Consider the following 19267-nt stretch of genomic DNA (forward strand, 5'->3'; position numbering starts at 1 on the left):
GATGAATGAATTGATGACAATTTGCTGTTCAGAGTAGGAAGAAAAGAACTAGGCTCAGAATTTGAAGGAATAATCTTTCAGTCTCTTAATATCACAGACTTTATTCTTCTGTACGTTATGTGATGTTGGACTGTTCTTCTTATGCTAATGGCCATAGAAGGGAGAATTGACGCTCCCTTCGTCCTTTTATCTAATTAATTAATTCCTTGGCTCAACTTACAGGCTCAACTGTATGCAACCCTGGCAGTGATCATAGAGCTTGCATGATAGTTTAATAAATGCTTAGTCTCATAGGCAAAAGGCAGAAAGTCTTTTAGCATAGGCTGTCCCAATCTGAAAACAGCCTTATTTTATTCTAGATCTCCATCGGTTGTGGCTTAATCTCCTGTGACCATTTGCATTGGTTTAGAATTTTTCTGTCAATTTAGAATTAAAATGAAATCTCCAATAAGAAAGAATTTGCAAAACCTTCAGCAACTGAAGATAAAATATTTCCAATGTGCACACTAAGCAGTTTTATGATTTCACAATCTATAATGTGAACAGTAAATACCTGATGTCCTGAGAACATCTGGATTCCAAAAATCCAAGGTATAAAACAAAGCTCATGAAACAGGTGCCTTTCCTGGTTTTCTGAGCTGAACAGTGCAGAAGTATACACAAGAGAAAGGTCAATGTAAGAAAATGCTAATAGCTTTAAATAATTGAAAACTTTCTGATTCCATTTATGAAAGGAAAGTAAAACTGTGTTTGAGTCCATAAGGTAAGAAATGAACAGAGCCACTACTAAATGAATTTCCAGATGAATAACTGACTTTTAAGTAGCTAAAGCTTTGTGTTTTTTCCTGTTTTGTAGCTGTCTTCATAGTGTAACTCTGTAAATAGCAACTGGCTATATATATATATATATATATATATATATATATATATAAAAAAATAAAAAAATATATATCTTAATTGCAATACTACAATACATTGTTTAAAATGCTCAATATTCTTGATATAATTCAGTTTTCTATGTGCAGTTTCTACCTGTGTACATTCCTTCAGAGGAAGAAAGAAAAAATCCAGCATTATATGCCAGTAATGTCAGACGTGTAATGGCAGAGTAAGTATGCTGTAGTATGTAAAAAAGATGCATGTGTTGATCGTGAAGTAAATGTCATGAAACTTTTAAATGCAGCTGTCTGCTTCCAAAGAAATTTGCAGTCTGTAGTAGCGTGTGCAGAATTTCTTACTTAGCAGTTGACTTCTCCAGTGTATTCTGTTGAATGAGGAACGTGGGGAGCCACAAATACAGCAAGAGCTGTACTAATTCTGCCAATTCCATAACTCTTGTTTTTTACATTTTACATGTCTTAAACCAGTTCCTGTGCTGCTGTCAGTATTTTAAGTCCTCTAGAGAGAGAAAAGTATGGTTGAAACTGTATGAAAATTAAGGTAACTGATATTTGGGGCAGTGAGATTGCATTTTTGGCTGTAAATTATTTTGAGATAAAGAATAGCTTCATATATTCATTATTTACGAATAGTTATTTGAAATAGTAAAGCGTGGAAAACCTAAGTTCAGTGAGTTGTTTCTCTTTTAGAAATTGAACACTAAATCAATGTAAATACTAAACTGCCCTGACATAAAGTGAGGGCATCAGCTAAGAACGTTTGTTTATAGTGTAAGTTAAGCTCCAGATTAAATACACAGACTTTAATTCGGTTTTTGTGTTTTAAGTACTTTCTCTTGAATGTAAGATATGTGAAACTGTTACTCATTTTGTGTCCTTTTGGTAAGTCTTCCAATAGTTAGCTCTGCAGATGCTCTTTTCAGTATGTACAGAAAACCCTCTGGTCACCAGTAGTTCATGAAAGATTAATGAATCTTGATATTCTTACAGAAGAACGTATGAAATTGTAATTTTCTCTTTATAACTCCTCTCTACTCTTAAGATAGCAGCTTTAGTCAAAGGCCGCTTTATACACAGAAACTGTTAATTTTCTATTTTACAAGCAGAAGTCAGATCTGAGTTTGTTATGGGTGTTAGGTCTATAATAAATGGAACAATTTTTGATCTGTTGTACTAAAGTTCCTTTCTCGCAAAAGAATCTATGCGAATCAACTCAGATCTAAGAGTTGCAGTGACCTTCAAGATTTCTGTGGTTAATAGATGTTGCGTCAGTTAATTATCTTATATAAACATTGTTCTCAGGCTTCGGGTAAAGACTTTTTCACAGAAAAAAGAATTTTCAAACCCTGCAAGTTGGTGGCAAACTGCGTGTTGTGAAAGACTTTCTCTGCATGTATATATAGAGAAAAAGACATGATTTTTATTCTCCCCTTCTCCCGCCTATCCCCCTGTCAGCCCTAAATGACTAATTCTTCAGAGAAGTGGTTTCCAGATATGAAGGGAAAGTTGTCAGGAGAAGCATAGCAAGCACCACTTAATTTGAGATGAAGGAAGGGCTATGGACACTGCTGATGTGAAAGGAAAATGTGTTTGGATAGCAAAGTTTTTGAGTTAAGACACAGAAAGAAATTGGAAAGTTAAGCTTTGGATACTGTGTATTAGTTTGGGCCAGTTAAAATAACATTAGCATGGGCAAAATATTTCTTCCTAGGTTTGTTTAAGTAATTAAAAGCATGATAAGTTTGCAGAAATGCAGAGTGCTTGTTCTACTGACCACTTCCCAATGTTTACTTTAAGTGACAGCTCTCTGGATCCTCATCGTGGTTTTAGAAGACATTTGGTATAGGATGTGTCAACCTAGTTGTTGTCAATCTGCTATGGAGTTCCAGGTGTTGCAGCTTTAGCCTCTCCAGTGCTCTTAGGTGCTATCATTGCACCCATTACAATCATGCATTGCTAAATAAAAAAAAAAAAAAAAAACAGTCTTATTGCTCCATCAGGATGTATCTCTCTCTTCAAGGTTGAATCAGTGCCTGATGTCAGGAGGTCTCTTCAGGATCTCTTAAATGGCTGCCTTATTTTTCTGGAAGAAGAGTCTAACCCTACTGGATACTGTACAGCAGCTGGGATAGTAGTCCCAAACAATAAATCATTTTTGAGTCCCAGACAAGTGTTGTGGCAAAACCCTGTGCATTGTCCCTGACTTTGAGAACTGCTGTAACTTGCTGCATGCAGCGGTGGATGTAATTTCCACCTCTGAAATGTTTTCTTCATTGTAGTTTTGTTTGGGGAAAAAACCACAGCGAACAGTGGAACAAAGCACTTGAGGGGATGTCTGATTAAGCACTGGGCAAAAAAATGAGAACTGTATGTGGTCTTGTTACAGCACTTAGTTCACTGTTCCTCTTGTTTGGGGGATTATCTTAGTAGCCAAAAATGCCTGGAATTACTCATGCAGCCTAGCCACAGCTGCTGAATAGTTACTCAGGGCTGTCTTACTGTGGAGCACGTTCTTACAGTACCCAAAGAGGATGTGCAGACTAGATTAATCCACAGCTTAAAATACCTTTTCCCAGTTTGATTTGCATTTGATTTTTTTTTTATTCCAACTATTTTGTTTGAGAGAATGGTTCTGTCTTCAATTTCTTTGGGCTTTTCTGTTTGTTACTCCCTTTATTCAGTATCTGTCTCGTTCACGGAATGTTATCAGGAAGAGACTTCAGGGTCACTTTCAGTTCAATGCAAACAATATCAAATACAGCACTGGTCCATGCAGGGGTTCTCTTTATCAAATAAATAAAAATAAACATGGCGATATCTTGTGTTTTGAAACACTTTTTTGTCCTTTATTATGCTAATACAGTTCTCATACCATCATGCTATTAAATCATACTATATAAATGTAAGAAACTGCACTGACTCATTTTGGTGAATATTAATTATAATCCTAAAATGGCCATTTGGGACTTGATCTGTATGAGCTATTATTTTCTCCTGTCATTGGTGGTACTTAATGTGCCTGAACTGTAACTATTAATTTATTCACTTTGTTTCTTCTGTATTTCCTAGGTGAATGTCAAGCTTTCTGGTCTAGGTCATCCAGTATCTTCAAAGTATTAACTCCTTGTGACTTATTGGAACTATAGCAGTGTTGTAAAATCAGTGTGTAGGCTTGCACAATCAAGCAAAGGCTTGACGCAGCCTTGCAAATCAACCATCTCCTTGGGAATTTTTAGGAACAAATGAACCAGCTTTGCCCACACAAGCACCTATTCCTAAAATTACTTTAGTGAAAAAGGAGTTATTGCTACAGCTCCTAAAGCTCTGGAGAATACTCCTTTTTCTTCATATGATAGCTCATCTTAATTATTTCCTAATACATAGAAAAATATTTATGAAATGTGCTGCTTTTTTTTTGCCCCTTGGCAATTCTGCTATCTTCAGTTATCCTTTCTCATGGCTTATTTTTTAGCAATATGTTTCAAAAAAAAAAAAAACTTCTTAGATGTTATCAGTTGCAACTCTTTCTGTTTTTAGTCTTATATCCTGTTTTTTATGCATCTTAATTTTCAGCTTGTTAGCCATTTAAAATTCATCCTTTCTCCCTTCCTCCTCTCAAAAAAAAATGTTACCTCTTACAGTTGTGGGATTTCAGCATTTTTTTCACTTTACTACTTGTATGAGGAACTGCAGACTTTTAGTCATGTAGAAGTATTGCTTGTTTTGCTTTAATTTGTTACTTTATTCAAGGGGAATTGTCTTGCAAATAATTATTTGGTTAAACCAGTATAATTATGGGGAAAAAAAGGCAAGTTCAACTTGTTTATTTTTTATTCATTGTGGAAGATCCTTAAACAGAGTGAAACTAGACCCCTTTGCTCTTTTTTTCTGAACTCCTAGCAGCATTTCTGATCTAAGCGCTTCATTTTTTGTATCACTTTTAGTGTTAAAGCTCAGTAATATAACTATATACATAATTAAATAAGAGTTTCTGTGACACGCTTCTGTGACAATCCCAGAAATGCGGGCTTGCTATAGAGATATCAAAGCTTCATGTTCTAGTCTGTTTTCTTTGGAAATGATATGCTAGGGCATGTAATAGTAATTCTGTCAATCTCTGAGGAATAATTTGAAGTTTGTGTGTTTTATGGTAGTATATTGGCTATTTGTGTCCTTCCCCCCCCCCCCCCCCTTTTTCCTTCTTTCACTTCTCTTTGGAAATATTGCCGTGCTTGTCCTGCCTCAAGGTCTATATGTGATTCGTCAGAAGTCTAGCACTCAACTTTGAAGCACATTGAGTCTAGCACTCAACTTGGAAGTTCAAGACCATTTGTGTCATTTTATGGCATCAAAGGCATGAAGAGCACTTTAAGTGGGATTACTGAAGCACTTAGGTTAACAAACATCTGTTTGTTCAGGTTTCTCACCATGTGCGGGGATGGAGAGGGCAACTGCACTGTGCGTTTTTGTTGTATAAACTTCCCTTCTGTGAATGCAGTAAGTGCAGCAATTGGTCAGAGTTGTTGAGCCAGGTTGATTTTGTGCTTCTTGCTAGGGTTATTTTCTTATTAAGGAGATTTTTTATATATATATACCTAAGTAATATTTTTTTGTAACAGTCTGCTTGGAACTGTATTTTCAAGCGTAAAGAAGACAGAGAATGTGCCTTAACTTTCACCCTTGCAAAGTATGCGATGTGCAGGTCTGCAAGTTCTTACCTATGCCAAAAATTACAATTGCCCTTTCCATAATGCAGGGCATGAAGCCCAATCCTGAAATTAAACTACATGAATTTTTGGGGTGTGTGGTTTTTTTTGTTTTGTTTTGTTTTTTTGGGTTGGTAGAAGGGTTGGCAGAAGGCTATCTGCTCTTGCTAAGAATAAGTAGCTAGAATAGGTAGACCCTTAAACTTTGGAGAGAAGGAGAATGGAGCAGAAGAATGTTCCATAGGTCAGTCACGTCCTCAATGTTCTGGAAGTGCATAGTGAGGAGAACCTGCTCTTTGTCCTAGCAGAAGAGGACAGAACACTCACAATAGTCTAAAATGGATTAGTCAGAGGTGAGAAGTTCTTGAAGAATTTGGCCCATCAGCGCTATTAAAACAGTGTTGCAGATTGCTTCTCTAGCTCAGGAAACACCTATGCAGGTGATTACTGGAAGTACCACTCTTTGCACCATGTTTTGTTTTATCCTAGATGTCTTTCAATTTTGAAGTAAGATGGCAAATTTGATATTCTTTGGCAAACTATAAAGATTGTATTATATTTGAAAGCTTTTTCGAGTAGCTTGTGGGATTTTCTAGATTAGTTTTCTGTTTTGAATATTACATAGTAAAACCGTTTTGAAATATATTTATTGGAGTGTAGATTTGAGAATATAGCATTTTCAATATTATTTTTTCCTCACATTGCATAATACTACAACATGCATGGCAAATTCTAAAGATAAAATAGTATGTCTACTGGATTGGTATGCAGAAAATGGGAAACTTAATTTATTGCTGCATTACGCGTGCATGAGCAGCAACAGAGATGTTCAGTATGAAAAAAATAGAGCATAACATACGCATTGCATGCAACAGACTTGAGTTTGCAAGAGGGTGTTTTTAAGTCAGTTGGTACCTTTGGAATTCCTTGTAGTGTGATATCATAAAAGGAATTTAATCAGCAGTTCAGATGAGGCAAGGAGGGAGGAGGTCTTTAAGTATGTCAAGCCATCACTAAAGACCAGACCTGAGTTAACTGACCCTGAAAATAGGCGTAGTGTGAAAGAAGAAAAAAAAACCCAAATCTTCCAAATGAAAGCATAGGAAAAGTTGTTACATTCCTAGCTTATTAGAATTAGAAAGTACAAGTCTTTTCTCACAAATTTCAGATAGGAAGTACTCTTTTCCTGAGAGTTAAAGAAAGCATCCTGGATTGGAAGTTCAATAGTTTTATAACTAGTTCTACAGAAAAATCTTGTCAACTGTGCTGCATCCAGACTTTATAGTGAACTCTGACTTGACTGAGAAATTGAGAGTCTTAGACCCTTGAGAGACTGAAGCAGGGGAATAAATAAGGTGATCTTTTTATCATTTTTGTTTGTTTTGCTGCCAAGGTGAAATCAAGGTCCATCTGTTTCCAGTGGTTGCCCTATATAGCCTTGTGATTTATCTTGTGAACTCAAGAGCCCCTTGAACTCTAATCTGCTCTGGCCTTGCTTGATCTTAGAGCTGAATTCCTCTGTCTACTGTGAGGAAAAGTTGCTTCTTCACTGCCCCTCTTCCCTCCCCCCACTGCTTTTTTATTAATTAATTTATTTATCTGGTTTTGAATTCATGAAACAAACTCTTTTGGTTCATCTTGTTTTTGGGGGCAATTTTCCAGCCTCCGGTCTTCCAATAAATGGGCAAGAGAAGATGCTTATCTCCTTCTAGTGCTTACCAGTGTATGTGTTGGTGCTGGGCTTATATACAAGTATTAGTGCATTCTTTGCTATATGGATAGCACTGCTATTATTAGCTTACTCCATATATTGTTCTTTCTGCAATGGGTACCTATAACTATTAAAAAAAAAAGAGGAGAAAGGCAGATTATATTTCCTCTTATAGTGCTTTTTTGAGCTTCAGATGATACATGCTTGTGGAATTTGATCTACAAAACAGCTTTTACTTCCCCTTTGGCGAGCCTCCTGCAACATGTTGGGGCTCATTATTTAGAAGAGACTTTTAAATCAAGTGTTGGTTCTGGGATGCCAGTTGGTCAAGCCTCTACCCTCTTGCCAGTTTAAGTGGCTTAATCTTTCCTCGTCATCTTTCTTCAGAGTATTTGAAAGGCTTCTAGAATTAATTTTTAACATGATACTGTTTCTTGCTGTAGCCTGTCTTTGGTTATATTTTAACTGGTTGGTTCCTTAATTTTTAATTTCTGTTTTCTTTGACAGAACATGATTTCAAAAATGAAGCCTTGTCCTTCTCCTTGCAACCTTTGACCTGTTGCTGAGTCACACTGGGATTTTTTTGTCCCCACAAAATCTTTTCTGACAAGTGACTCTTCATCCTAATCCTCTAAGATATGTTTGTTGCCACTACAAATTAACACTTTACCATTTCTAGTTTCATCTTCTAATATATTTTTTAACTAGCTTCCTCTTTTTCTATGGAGTTCCCCTCTGCTTCTACTGATCTCCTATAAGCTTCATGTTTCTGATGTCCATTGTACAAACCATTTCTCTAAGATTTGATGAGATTTGTTGTGATGTGTCTGGTTGTGTAAGATATGTGATTGCTATCATGTCCTTTTATGTGAGCCACTCTGGGTTGTACTGCTTGTGGGTTATATTGCATTCCTGCTCCTGTGAAAACTCAAGTATATCCTTGACAGTTGTATCAAGGAAATCTTATTAAGTGGATCTAGGGAATGATCTACCGTTCCCAGAGTATGAAAGGAGGGCAGGAGAGAGCAGTTTAAACTGGCAAGATGAAATGTTTCTTCCCTTCCTACCTCCTTTTATTTATTTATTTTTTCTTCTTCTGAAGAAAATTGATTTCATACCGTGTGATACCAGGTTAAATTGACATACTGTATCATTACTGTATTGGCTAGTATTATAAGAAACCTCTTATTCATCTATTATGTTTACTGTTTTATACAAACTGCTGGGACAGTGTCCATCAGAGGAGGAGTGGAGAAATGCAAGACGAACAGATCCGGAAATGAAGAACTTGGGTGTATTGAATTTAACTTTTTAGGATCATCTCTATTGGGCAATGCAGTCTTCAGCATTTGCAGGTTATTTTAACATGCCTTTTCTGTGCACACATACCTTTTTGGATTTAGTTTTTCCTTTTGTTTCATTCACTTTGTTTTTCTTGCAAAGGGAGAGCTGTTCTTACAGAATTGCTACACTGCAAGGTAATGGATGATCCTAAGTAGCTTATAAATAACACTTTACATTTTTGGTAGTGTTGAGGTTGAATACCTCTCAATGAGGTGCTCTTCCTGAGTATCAGTCTGTTATCCATGGAGAAAAGCAAGAAGCCCGTGTCAGTAGCTTTAGCAATAAGAAAAGCACATGTCTTACTACTGCGAGAACTCTGCAAATGCAACGCTTTCGTTGCTGGATAAAAGAACTTACTCGTGTTCCCTGCCTTTCAAAGACCTTTACTTTACCAGGGTGTTGCTTAACAGAAATAAGCAGTTATTGCTTGAAAGGTGAACTAGATGAAAATGGTTGCAGTAAAAAGTAGAAATAAATATGAGTTTTCCTCATCAAGGATAAAATGAGTCTCGAATGTCTCAGGAGCTTCTAGCAATTTTACTGTTATTGTGTATTAGCTTTATAGAGGAGAAAGGTGATTGCAAAACGACAATTAAAAAGAATGTAGAATCTTCTGAATTGAAAGAGGACTTCTTCAGACCAGAAAAATCTGAATAGGGGAGATAGCAGATATTACTTATGTTCATGGACACTATGTTGGAAGGCCTGTCAGATGGGTAGAACTCAGGGAGCTGTTTATAGTTCATACTTGAAAAAATAAAATAAAGACTTTGCACTTGCAATATATGAAGTTTTTCTTGGATTGTCATAGTTGCTTTTGTTGCCACACAGTATAAGATTCAAAATCAAGCCCAAAAAAGTATTTAATTTTTCTTCAGTATATGTTTGTCTGTTTTCTCTATTTCATATATTAAAAGTTGTTTTCTTGGAGTTCATGTTAACACTAAGTGTAACAGTGTACTTGAAAAATATTGTCTAATAGGTAATTTTAGTATTATTACCTGAAGGTGCTCGTGGTTCTGCTCAGATGATTATTGATATATTAATGTGTTGCTGTAATAATAGCATGAATAACACTATAAATATTAATGATTTAGTAAAACATAATTAAACATTAATGATAAAATAGCTAAGTAATGTATATTTGAGATGTATAATTTGGAAATTGTTATTTCATTCTTTTGAAAAATTAAGAAATTTGAAATTCTGTACAAATCTGAAATTTGCCTGATTTTTTTTCCCCTTTGCAGTCTGTATTTTACAGTTTACAGTTCTTTTTGTGTACTTGTAGACTGCAGATAGATGCACTGCAATAGAGTGTCTTTCATCTTTTGTATGTGCATTTTCCCTCACAGGCTTTTCACCCCTTATCTATCTTCTGAATGGGATTTCTTGCTATAAAAAATGGAACAGTGGAGAGTATTAAGGTTTCATGAGTTACCTCACCTACTGTGTTTCTTTGGCTTTTATTATAGGGCATTGGGTGTTTCAGTGACAGACTATACGTTTGAAGACTGTCAGCTAGCGTTGGCTGAAGGACAACTTCGCCTGCCCTCAGACACCTGCCTTCTAGAGTTTGCAAAGCTCGTGAGGAGCCTTGGGTGAGCTTATGCAATGTCTATATTCATCTATACCATACAACTGTATCTGTACTATACAACTGTGTGTATGTTGTTTTCCTTCATATAAAAATACTGCTACTATGAAAAAGGAGCGCTGTCATGTTACAACTGAGGAAACACTAATAAAGTAAAGGCAGTACTGTACTAGAGATGACTATTTCATGCCCAGTTTGAGGTGAAGAAAATTCACTTGGGCTAGTAGAAGGGGAAAAAAAAAAACCTAAATCACTTCAATATTTTTTCCTAGCTGTTTCTCCTCCTCTGCTGGTGGGAAATCAAGGCATCTCCTAAAGGGATAAGGAAAGGGATCTCCATCCTTTTCTGGTTATCTGAAGGCATTTGTTCCTAAATGAGAATTTTTAACTAGAAAATAGGTCCTACAGAAGGCCAGGAATGCTGTTGGACTCTTAATATTTGATGGAGCTAGTTGGCCTTCCCCCTAACATATGTGAAGGGAGAACAGTGTTGCCCAGTTCCCTGACTGGGGTAATGCTGCGATAGTGAAAGAAGGCAGAAATCTCTTTTCCAGAAAGTACAAAAAAATGGTTTATCTTTCAAGTGGGTTACTACTAAATGTGCTTTCTAATGAAACTGAAGCACAGTTTAAGCAGTGTGGCTCATCTCCTCCGTTTTTAGGTCCCAGCTGGCTGGCACTCAGCTGGCTTGTACTCAACCCTGTGAGGAAATAACTGGTGTGGGATGAGATGGTATAGTCTGACCACCTCAAACTTTGTGTTCGTTATTTCTCAAGCAGTTAAACTTCTGTCAAACCTGATAACATGACTAATGAGCTCTTTACTAAATTGTGTGGCATCTTTATTGAAAGTTGCAGGAAAGATGAATCCTCTGTTGTATTTAATGAATTATTTCCACTATTAAATACCCCACTCTTTAAAGTGACTTTTCCACTTGTACTTTGCATGTATATCATGTTCCAGATGTTGAAGCTTATGGAGGCCTTGTCACTGCTTAAACAGCTCTTTGGATGTTTTCTTACTGTGAAAGTGTAATTAAAGCACACCTCCATCTCTGAGCTGATTTTTTTTTTTTTTTTTTTTTTTTGAAGACGGCAGAAGACGTGATCTACTAGTGACAGTCATAGTGAGCAGTCATCTGCCTTTCTCTGTAATGTAAAAAAGGTTTTTTTTTTTTTTTTTTTTTTTGAGCTGCTTAAGGGTCTTCTTGCAGACTGAAGTTCTGACGTGATTTGGCCCTATAACTTTAAATTTCTGTTCATTCTACTACTTGTGCTCACTTTCCCCAAGAGCTATAGTGACTCTTTAGCCTTACTTGTTGCTTTGCTTTCTTACAGAACTGTGATTTATGGACCATCAGTGTCTTCTCAGAGAATGCTCAACTTTGATTCAAATGATTTACTTATTTTCTTTCTCATTAGTAAAACTTTATAATTTTATCTTCTGAAAGTATTAGATATCTGTGCCTTTTAATACCGCCATATACAGTGCACATTGCAACCCCGGCCTAGTGGAATGTTTCTTTCACCCTTCAGTGCCTTATTTTGCCATCTTCTACTTGTTTTCTGTTTACTTTTGGGTTTACTAATGGGTGTGCATCTCTTAGTTACTGTGCTTTGATTGTTCTTGGATGAATGTTAAAATTGGTCTTGATTGAGCCTGAAATTTTGCTCAAGTAACTTTAGTGATAGGCCTTTTGCATTGTTTAAAATGGATAGCCTTGTTAAACTTCTATCCAGATGAAGGATAATGAATTTGCTTATCCCTTGTTTGATTTCCTTTGCCCCTATCTCCCCAGAAATCTCTCCCAGTTGTTTTTGCCTTCTCTCTGCCCTTCAAATAGTTAACACTTAGTACTGCATTATTTACCTGATTAGTTCTAGATTTTTTTTTAATCCTTCTCTTATAGGGTGGTTATGATTTGGGACTTCTAGCAAGGATGGATTTCCTTTGGTTCAGTCATTATTTTCTGCTCCCTGATTTTTCCTTAAAACTTTGATTTCTCATTTTCTTTGATGCCAGCGCAAGTACTTCTAGTTCAGGGTGTCATGTTTTCTCTTCCAGTACAACATTTAACTTGAACTTCGTGCATCTAAAAGCCATGTATTAAATACTGCAAGAAAATAATACGATGTTGTGGTACAAGTACACATGTACTTGTACACGTGTCATGACTGAGATGCCCAGAGCACTGAGTCCTGTGATTGGAAGTTGTGGTACGTTTCTCTCACAGACTCTGAGCTTCTTGGTGCATCTCATTGAAGACACAATAGCTGTTGGTTGTGTGTGTGTGTCTAAAATGTTTGGTTTACATCTTTTTCAGGTCAGACTGCAAAAGGCTTTGCTCTTGCCCCCTTGTATTAGTTTTCATAATAGAATTATTCTGATTTAGATGAGTAATTTTTTATAGATTTAGTAATTTTTTTAGTAGTTTAGATGAGTAATCTTTAATGAGGAGCAGTTATGTCTTTTTAAGAATTTTCTCTGCATTCTTAGCAGTCATCTTTGCTTTCCTGGACTCAGATATTGCTGCCCACTTGGACCCACATGATGAGTATTGAAAATGCCTGGTGTACTGAATGATTGTCTGCAGGAGCATGTTCTTCAGCCTTAGAAATCCTGAAAGGCTGACCTCCTTATGCACTCACTGGCCCTGCTGGGATTCAGTGGTAGTAAGCATACCTATCTTAAAAATCTGAATTTGTTCTGATGCTTTAAAAAAAGGTAGTGCTGAGGAAAGAATCAATTAAATGAAGTAGCACTTCAGTTCTGACCACCAGTCAAGAATATTACTTCAGCCAGTTGGCTGCAAGGCTTCCCCTTAGCAGTGCCAATGGGTTTGTATGTTTCTCAAGCAGGAGAATTCCCTCAGGGGCTTGGTGCCCTTTCTGCTTTTGGTCAGCAGTCTTCACCATCAAGACTTACCATGCAAGTGTCTGCTGTTCCTTTCTACAGTCTGTGGCCTGTAGAAAGGCCGAGCTTTGCATCCCTGCGGTAGTAACTCCTCCCGCCTAACCTGTGCTAGGATGCCTTCAGAGTGTGCCAAGAAAATCCCTCTGGAGAATGTTCTTCATTTGGATTCATGTTGAAAGCAGTACTGTGCATTACAGTAGGAGATCATGGATCTGGCTCAGCATAGCAAATGCCAACCACAACAACTCCCCTCTCCCACAAAAGGGGCAAGGTATGCCAGGGTATTCAGGTCTGTTTAGTGTTCAGTCTCCATTATCGTAAGAAGTCCTGCAGAATAACATTAGTTGACACACTCAAAGGTACTGTACTTGTTTGATTTATGGCGTGTTTCTTTGTGAGCTTGCAATTTACAGTAGTCAGATACAAGATCCAGATGTTCACATGTGTTTTCCAGCTCTCAGAGATAGTAGGAGTGCTGGCAGGTGCCCAATAGGTAAGAAAGGAGTTTCTTTTAAAAAGGTCAAATGTAGCTAAAACACAATTAAAATATCTCTTTCTAATAATTGAGGATGATACGGAGAAAATATCCTACCTTCAGGAATATGGGTGAAGTCTGCTGTGAGGGAGTTAATGTTCAGGGCTATAAAAAGACGTCCCATCCCTCTTCAGGGGTTTGTTTCGTGGGGTTTTTGTGTGTGCTTTTTTGTTTGCTTGTTTTCTCGGTTTTTTTTATGGAGTGGAAATGCCATCAAGTCTCACTGCTACTCATGAAATGAACACTCGTGCTGTTCCAGGTGGATTTTGAGTCATTTCATTCCAAATCAAATTCTCCAGTTCATAGGGACAGATGTTAGATTGTATATTCTGTGTCACTGATGGCTTATCTGAAGAGAGGATTCAGAAGCCAGCTGTCCTGATCCTACAATTAGAATTTATTTCTCTTACAAAAGTGAGGTTGTGTATTCACCGCCTAGGATTAGCGGACTGTTCTTATGTAATGCCACATGTTAATAGCAGTTGTGTCTGTGCATCTCGGACTCCCCACAGATTCTCTTGCTGTTCTTGCTACTTTCCTGTTAGACCTGGGAAAGAGACCTGCAGGAGAATTATCCTTGCTATGCCTTCCAGGCAGGATGGGGAACACATATGAATGTTTTCCGGGGTTTCTGGAAGAATAGGTGCCTGTTCAGGTGTTACAATTTGGAAATATATGGTATGTACTTGCTTGGTATGTTGTAGAAAAGCATTGCTGATGACTTGGGGCGATGTCATACTGAAAAGTTTGGTTGCCTTCATTACCTTAAAACAGTTCAGAGCGAATCTGCAGATCAGAATTTGGTGGCTACCATAGGGGAAGAGAATTTTTTCACTGCAAGCCTTCAGCACAGCAAAAAATAAAGATAATAAAGCTTATTTTTGTGAAGTATAAAACACAAAAAAAAGCTTGACTACTTGGCAAGAAACAAGCCTGTTCAGCATAATATCTCCTCTAATATGAAGATGTGTATACACAACCAATCAAAATCTGGTTTTGCAGCAAGAGTGGTGTATCTTATGCAGCTACCCTTGCTATTGAAGCCTTGTTTGATAGGTAGCCCCATGACAGTATCCAACTCTGGAGAGAATGCAAAATGCAAGGGCTAACAAACAGGATTAACGGAGTAATCACTATTATGTCATCCCTGACTTCATTTAGGCAAAGTGCATGAGGTCTTTCCTGTTCAGTGCCATTAGTAAATTTGGAATCAGTAATTGGTTTATGTTACCATCCTACAATGACACCATATTCAGGTGACCTAAATCCCACCTAGTTTCCTCTCCCTACTGTTCCCTATAAGCTAGTTCTAGATTGATGCTTCTTGTACACTTGGAACTTCTTATAAATGTGGCTTATAATCAAAGTAAAATATAAGACGTGAGTTTATGACCAGGATTCCTAAATCCTACAATAATTTCTAATTTAATTATTTAATTCAGTAATTAAAGGAATATCAGAGACCACAAAAAAGATCAGAGACCATTTTTATAAAATAAGTCTCTTAGTAATTCTTATCCTGAATTTCTGACACTTTATTGTTGGTTGTGTCAATATTTCTATTTTAAAAGTAAGTTGATATTTTACATGTTCAAAAATGATGTGTTTTTTAGGCTGAAAACAGAAAACCTTGAAGGAGATCTTGACAAATATGCTGAACGTGCCATGAAAATGGAAAAAGAAAAGATTGATCTTGAAGAATTTTCAGCATACTTGGAATTTCCAGTTTCTTCTACATTAGAAAGTATGTTTGCCCTTTTTGATGAGGTAAGAAACAACAGCATTTTAAAAAACGTATCACTTGTGATAAACTTTAACCAAATTTTGTTCTCACTGAATTCCTTGAGATCCAATTTGAGTGTCAGGTGCTTTTTGAGAATATCACTATAGGATTTACTGCACTTTCAACAAGGTAATAAGACTAAATTTGATTTATATTTTTCAACTAAATAAAGCAGTCTCTTGCACAGAAAATAAAAAAGAATATCATTTGGACAACGTTTTTACAGGCTTCTTGCAATTGGATGCATGATCTGTTGGGCAGTGTTTCCTTTACCTTGTAAATAAATTATTTGTCCTTCTAGGATTGCCTGAAATCTTGCCGAACTCGGAAGCTTAGCTCATGAGCTGAGCCAGTTCTTCATTTCTTTGGCAATCGGCAAGATGGGGAAATAACATCTCATCCAAAGATAGTGGTCATTTAGACCAGGAGATTAGATTCGATCCACAATATTCTCCTCTAAGAGAGTAGTTGTGATGTATTCAAGGCTTAATTTAAGCCAGCTTTGTTACTGGATTCTCTACCTTTAATTTTAACCTGATAGTTTGGATGCCTTTATGTAAAGGCTCAAAAATGCAGTCATAAGCACAGCAGCAGTGTCTCCAAGGAATGTTAGGGTTATAACTTCTGGGATTTTGGAAAGAGTCTATGGAGGTTTTACCACCTCTATTCTTGCGCTGGTCTGAGTGCAAACCTTATGGTCTTATTTGCAACCTTATTGCAAATGTGTGTGTAAAGATTTTGAGTATTCTACCTCTGCAGCAGCTGTTAAATAAACTTCTGAAACAATTGCAGTGTTTTGAGGTGTAGTTTTCCTTTGCAGAATGACTCTGGCGTTATTGATGTACGGGAATTTGTCATTGCTCTGTCAGTTGTCTGTAAACCATCTAAAACTCTGGAAACAATTCAGCTGGCATTTCAGGTAAGCAGCATTTTCTCCCTCTACATAGTTTTCATACTTAGCTTTTAGAAATGATGCTGTTAGATTTAGAATCTTGTTTCACGTGATCTTCTGATGCTTACTTGCATTTAAATATACATAGCAATTAGAAACTGGATTGGGGATCTCATTCAGAGGGGACAACACACAGGTTTGGCCTTCCTGCATGTGAAACAGTGGGAGTTTGGAGGACCTCTGTGAAGCTGGGCTAGACTCTTTAGCAGCCTGCCGAGTTTCGGAGCTGCAGTCCTGTGAACTGATGGCTTCAGCCTAAATGTTAACGAGTTCTGCTTAGTGCTGCTTAGAATCTGCTTCACTTAAATCTTTTTTTGTTTATTTTTCCGAGTTAGTAACACTTTTAAAAACATCCATTTTTACATGTTCATAGAAATGTTTTTCTTTCCTCCTTTCATTTTCTTGGTAAAAATTCCTTTAGTCTTATAGCGTTTCTGTGGCAGTCCTGCACTGCTGAAGGAAGTTCTTTGCCCAGACTTGCTACTTTCCAGAAATGTTCTGGATTATTTTCCAGCACTAGTATTTTGCTGGAGCATCAGCACAGATGGCAAGCACAGGCTCTTGGGGAAACTGGCAGCAGCAATACCCAGCATTTGCTGTGGCAGTGGATTTGTCTGACACCTTGATTTGTTACTTCTGACTCATTTCCTTAGTACTGCTACTTCGGCACATCTTGTGTCAGTCTTTTCCATTTCCCTTGAACTCTGTCTTGCGCCTCCAGTGTTTCTGAGGCTGGAGAGTGCAAACGCTTGATGGAGTCACCACTAGTGAATGAGTGGAGCTGGGAGCATTGCCTTGCATAATACATGGAAACCTTATTTTCTGAACGTGATTGCGTGGGTGAGTTGTTGCTGTTGTTAGTTTCCTCACCTTTGTTTTCCTCAAATAAGTCATCTCGAAATGTTTAGTGTTTGCTCCTACCATTCTCACCCTTCATCAGACAAATGTGATTTAGGAGAAACTGACAGACATTTAGTTCCTACACTTTTTTAAAATGCCCAATTAGAGGAAAATTATCACTGTTTATTGTAAGGGAAAAGCAGAGAGGTCTCTGCCCTTGCTTGGTGCGGAACATGGGGAAATGGTCACATGCTGTCTGGCCAGCTCGCTCTTCACCATAAAAGGATGACAGCTAAAGTGAACTTGAACTTAGCTTTTGGGAAGTAGTTCAGATGTGATGATGCATTATACTCTTACTGTGTAAGAGAAAGATCTCAGGCTGAGTGATACTTATTTTGGAAGCACCTAATTTAAAATGAACAGAATAACTGTTTCTTGCAAGTTTTGTTGTTTTTCAGTACCTGCTGTAGTCTTGGGAACTCATAATGCTTAAATTGAGTTCCCAGGTTAACTGCAGAACAGACAGAACTGCAGGACTGACAGTAGAACTGGAAAGACAATGTGCATTAAAATAGGGAGGCATTCAGCAAGAGAAAGAGGACATGGCTTATAGTGCATCCTGCTAGTGATGATCAGAAGGATTAAAAAAAAATCTTGAGCTGAGAGAGTTTTGCTGACAGAACTTGAGGAAAAAAGAAAAAGGAATAAAACCTGTGAAGTGTATGTTTGTGTGGTGTTTTTTTTCCTCCCTTCCCCTCTCCCTGCCTTCTCCAGAATTATGTACAGTAAAATCTTTGCCAGATGCTAAAAGACCTGGCTGGTTTGTGACTTTGAATAGTTTCAGGTTTTGGACACATGCTGCTTTGTGCAAAGCACCTTGTCATTTGCTTCAAGGGATGAAGTACAGGATTTCTCATCATTGAACAAATGCTCAAAAATGAAGGTTTTTAGTATGTTACTGCAAATAAAGGTTACTGTGCTGCCAGCTTTCTCAGATGGACAATTAATAGTAGAAGAACGGATTATGATATTAAATCCCAAGAACAGCACTCTAGTATAAGTGCCAGACAATCTCTCCTTCTGCTTGCTAACGATTTGAAGGGGCGCTGTGAATCTTGCCAATGTGACATTTGAGAACCTTTTCATGAAATATCACCCTCTGGCTACCTGATGTGTGAAAATGCAGCATATTTTACTAAATTGGTGTCTTGCCCTTGCCCCTAATGCTTTGTGAAACTGAGAGCTGCAGTCAGGTGCTGAAGAGGAAAACACCAGAATCCTGTTCTTACCAAGCTCAGTTGTGTTCCATGCACCTTTAATGCTCTTCATTCTGTTGAGGTGTGTGCGCCTGTGGCAGCAACTTCTGCTGTGTGAAAATGCCTCTTTGTATTCCTGCTCTCTTTAGCCTCACCAGTTCTCATGTTTTTATTGAGAAACTTCACCGAGTTTCCAGAAGTCTGTTATATTTCAATATTTGCAGTGCTCTCTTGACAAGAGTGTTTCAAAAACTCTTCTGCCTCAGTTTCTGTTAAAGAGGCAAAATTGATGTTTAAGTTTTATGAAGTTTTCTTACAGATGTTTCTAAATACTGTTTCTTTTTTTCCCCAGGGGACTATGAACAGTTATATTCAGTTATCAGCTTCCTTTAAGTAGTTAAGCCAAGGTGGTGTGGTGTTTTTTTTTTTTTTTTTTTTTTTAGGGGAGGGGGGAAATGGCATCTAATCATTTAAATATTTGTGAAGATCTAGCTAAGGGATTTTTTTAAGTTTTAAATCTGAGCAAATGGAAGAGGCATCTGCGCTATGCCAGCTTAAGTTCCCTGATTCCACAGGTTCCTTGGGAGTACAGACATTTAGTACCCTGGACACTATGCTTATTTTCAGTTACATACCTGGAAAAAGATGCTAAGCAATTTTACTATCTTTTAAATAGTGTTTTTAGTGTGGAGATATGCAGCATAGGTTTTTTCTGGTTGTAGCAAACTTTA

At 37.3% G+C, this 19267-nt stretch overlaps 1 protein-coding gene across 2 annotated transcripts in view; it reads left to right on the forward strand.

The window, feature by feature from the left end:
- Positions 1-19267, forward strand: part of LPCAT1 (lysophosphatidylcholine acyltransferase 1) — a 46314-nt gene that overhangs the window by 21747 nt on the left and 5300 nt on the right. For both annotated transcript variants that reach the window (XM_026046160.1, XM_026046161.1), the window contains 4 exons: positions 1026-1108; positions 10136-10261; positions 15319-15472; positions 16309-16407. In XM_026046160.1, the coding sequence (XP_025901945.1) occupies positions 1026-1108; positions 10136-10261; positions 15319-15472; positions 16309-16407 (462 nt within the window). The remainder of the gene's footprint in view (positions 1-1025; positions 1109-10135; positions 10262-15318; positions 15473-16308; positions 16408-19267) is intronic.

The sequence above is a fragment of the Nothoprocta perdicaria genome, unplaced genomic scaffold, assembly GCF_003342845.1.
Source record: "Nothoprocta perdicaria isolate Ctin4 unplaced genomic scaffold, notPer1 scaffold_422, whole genome shotgun sequence".
NCBI classification, from domain to species: domain Eukaryota; kingdom Metazoa; phylum Chordata; class Aves; order Tinamiformes; family Tinamidae; genus Nothoprocta; species Nothoprocta perdicaria.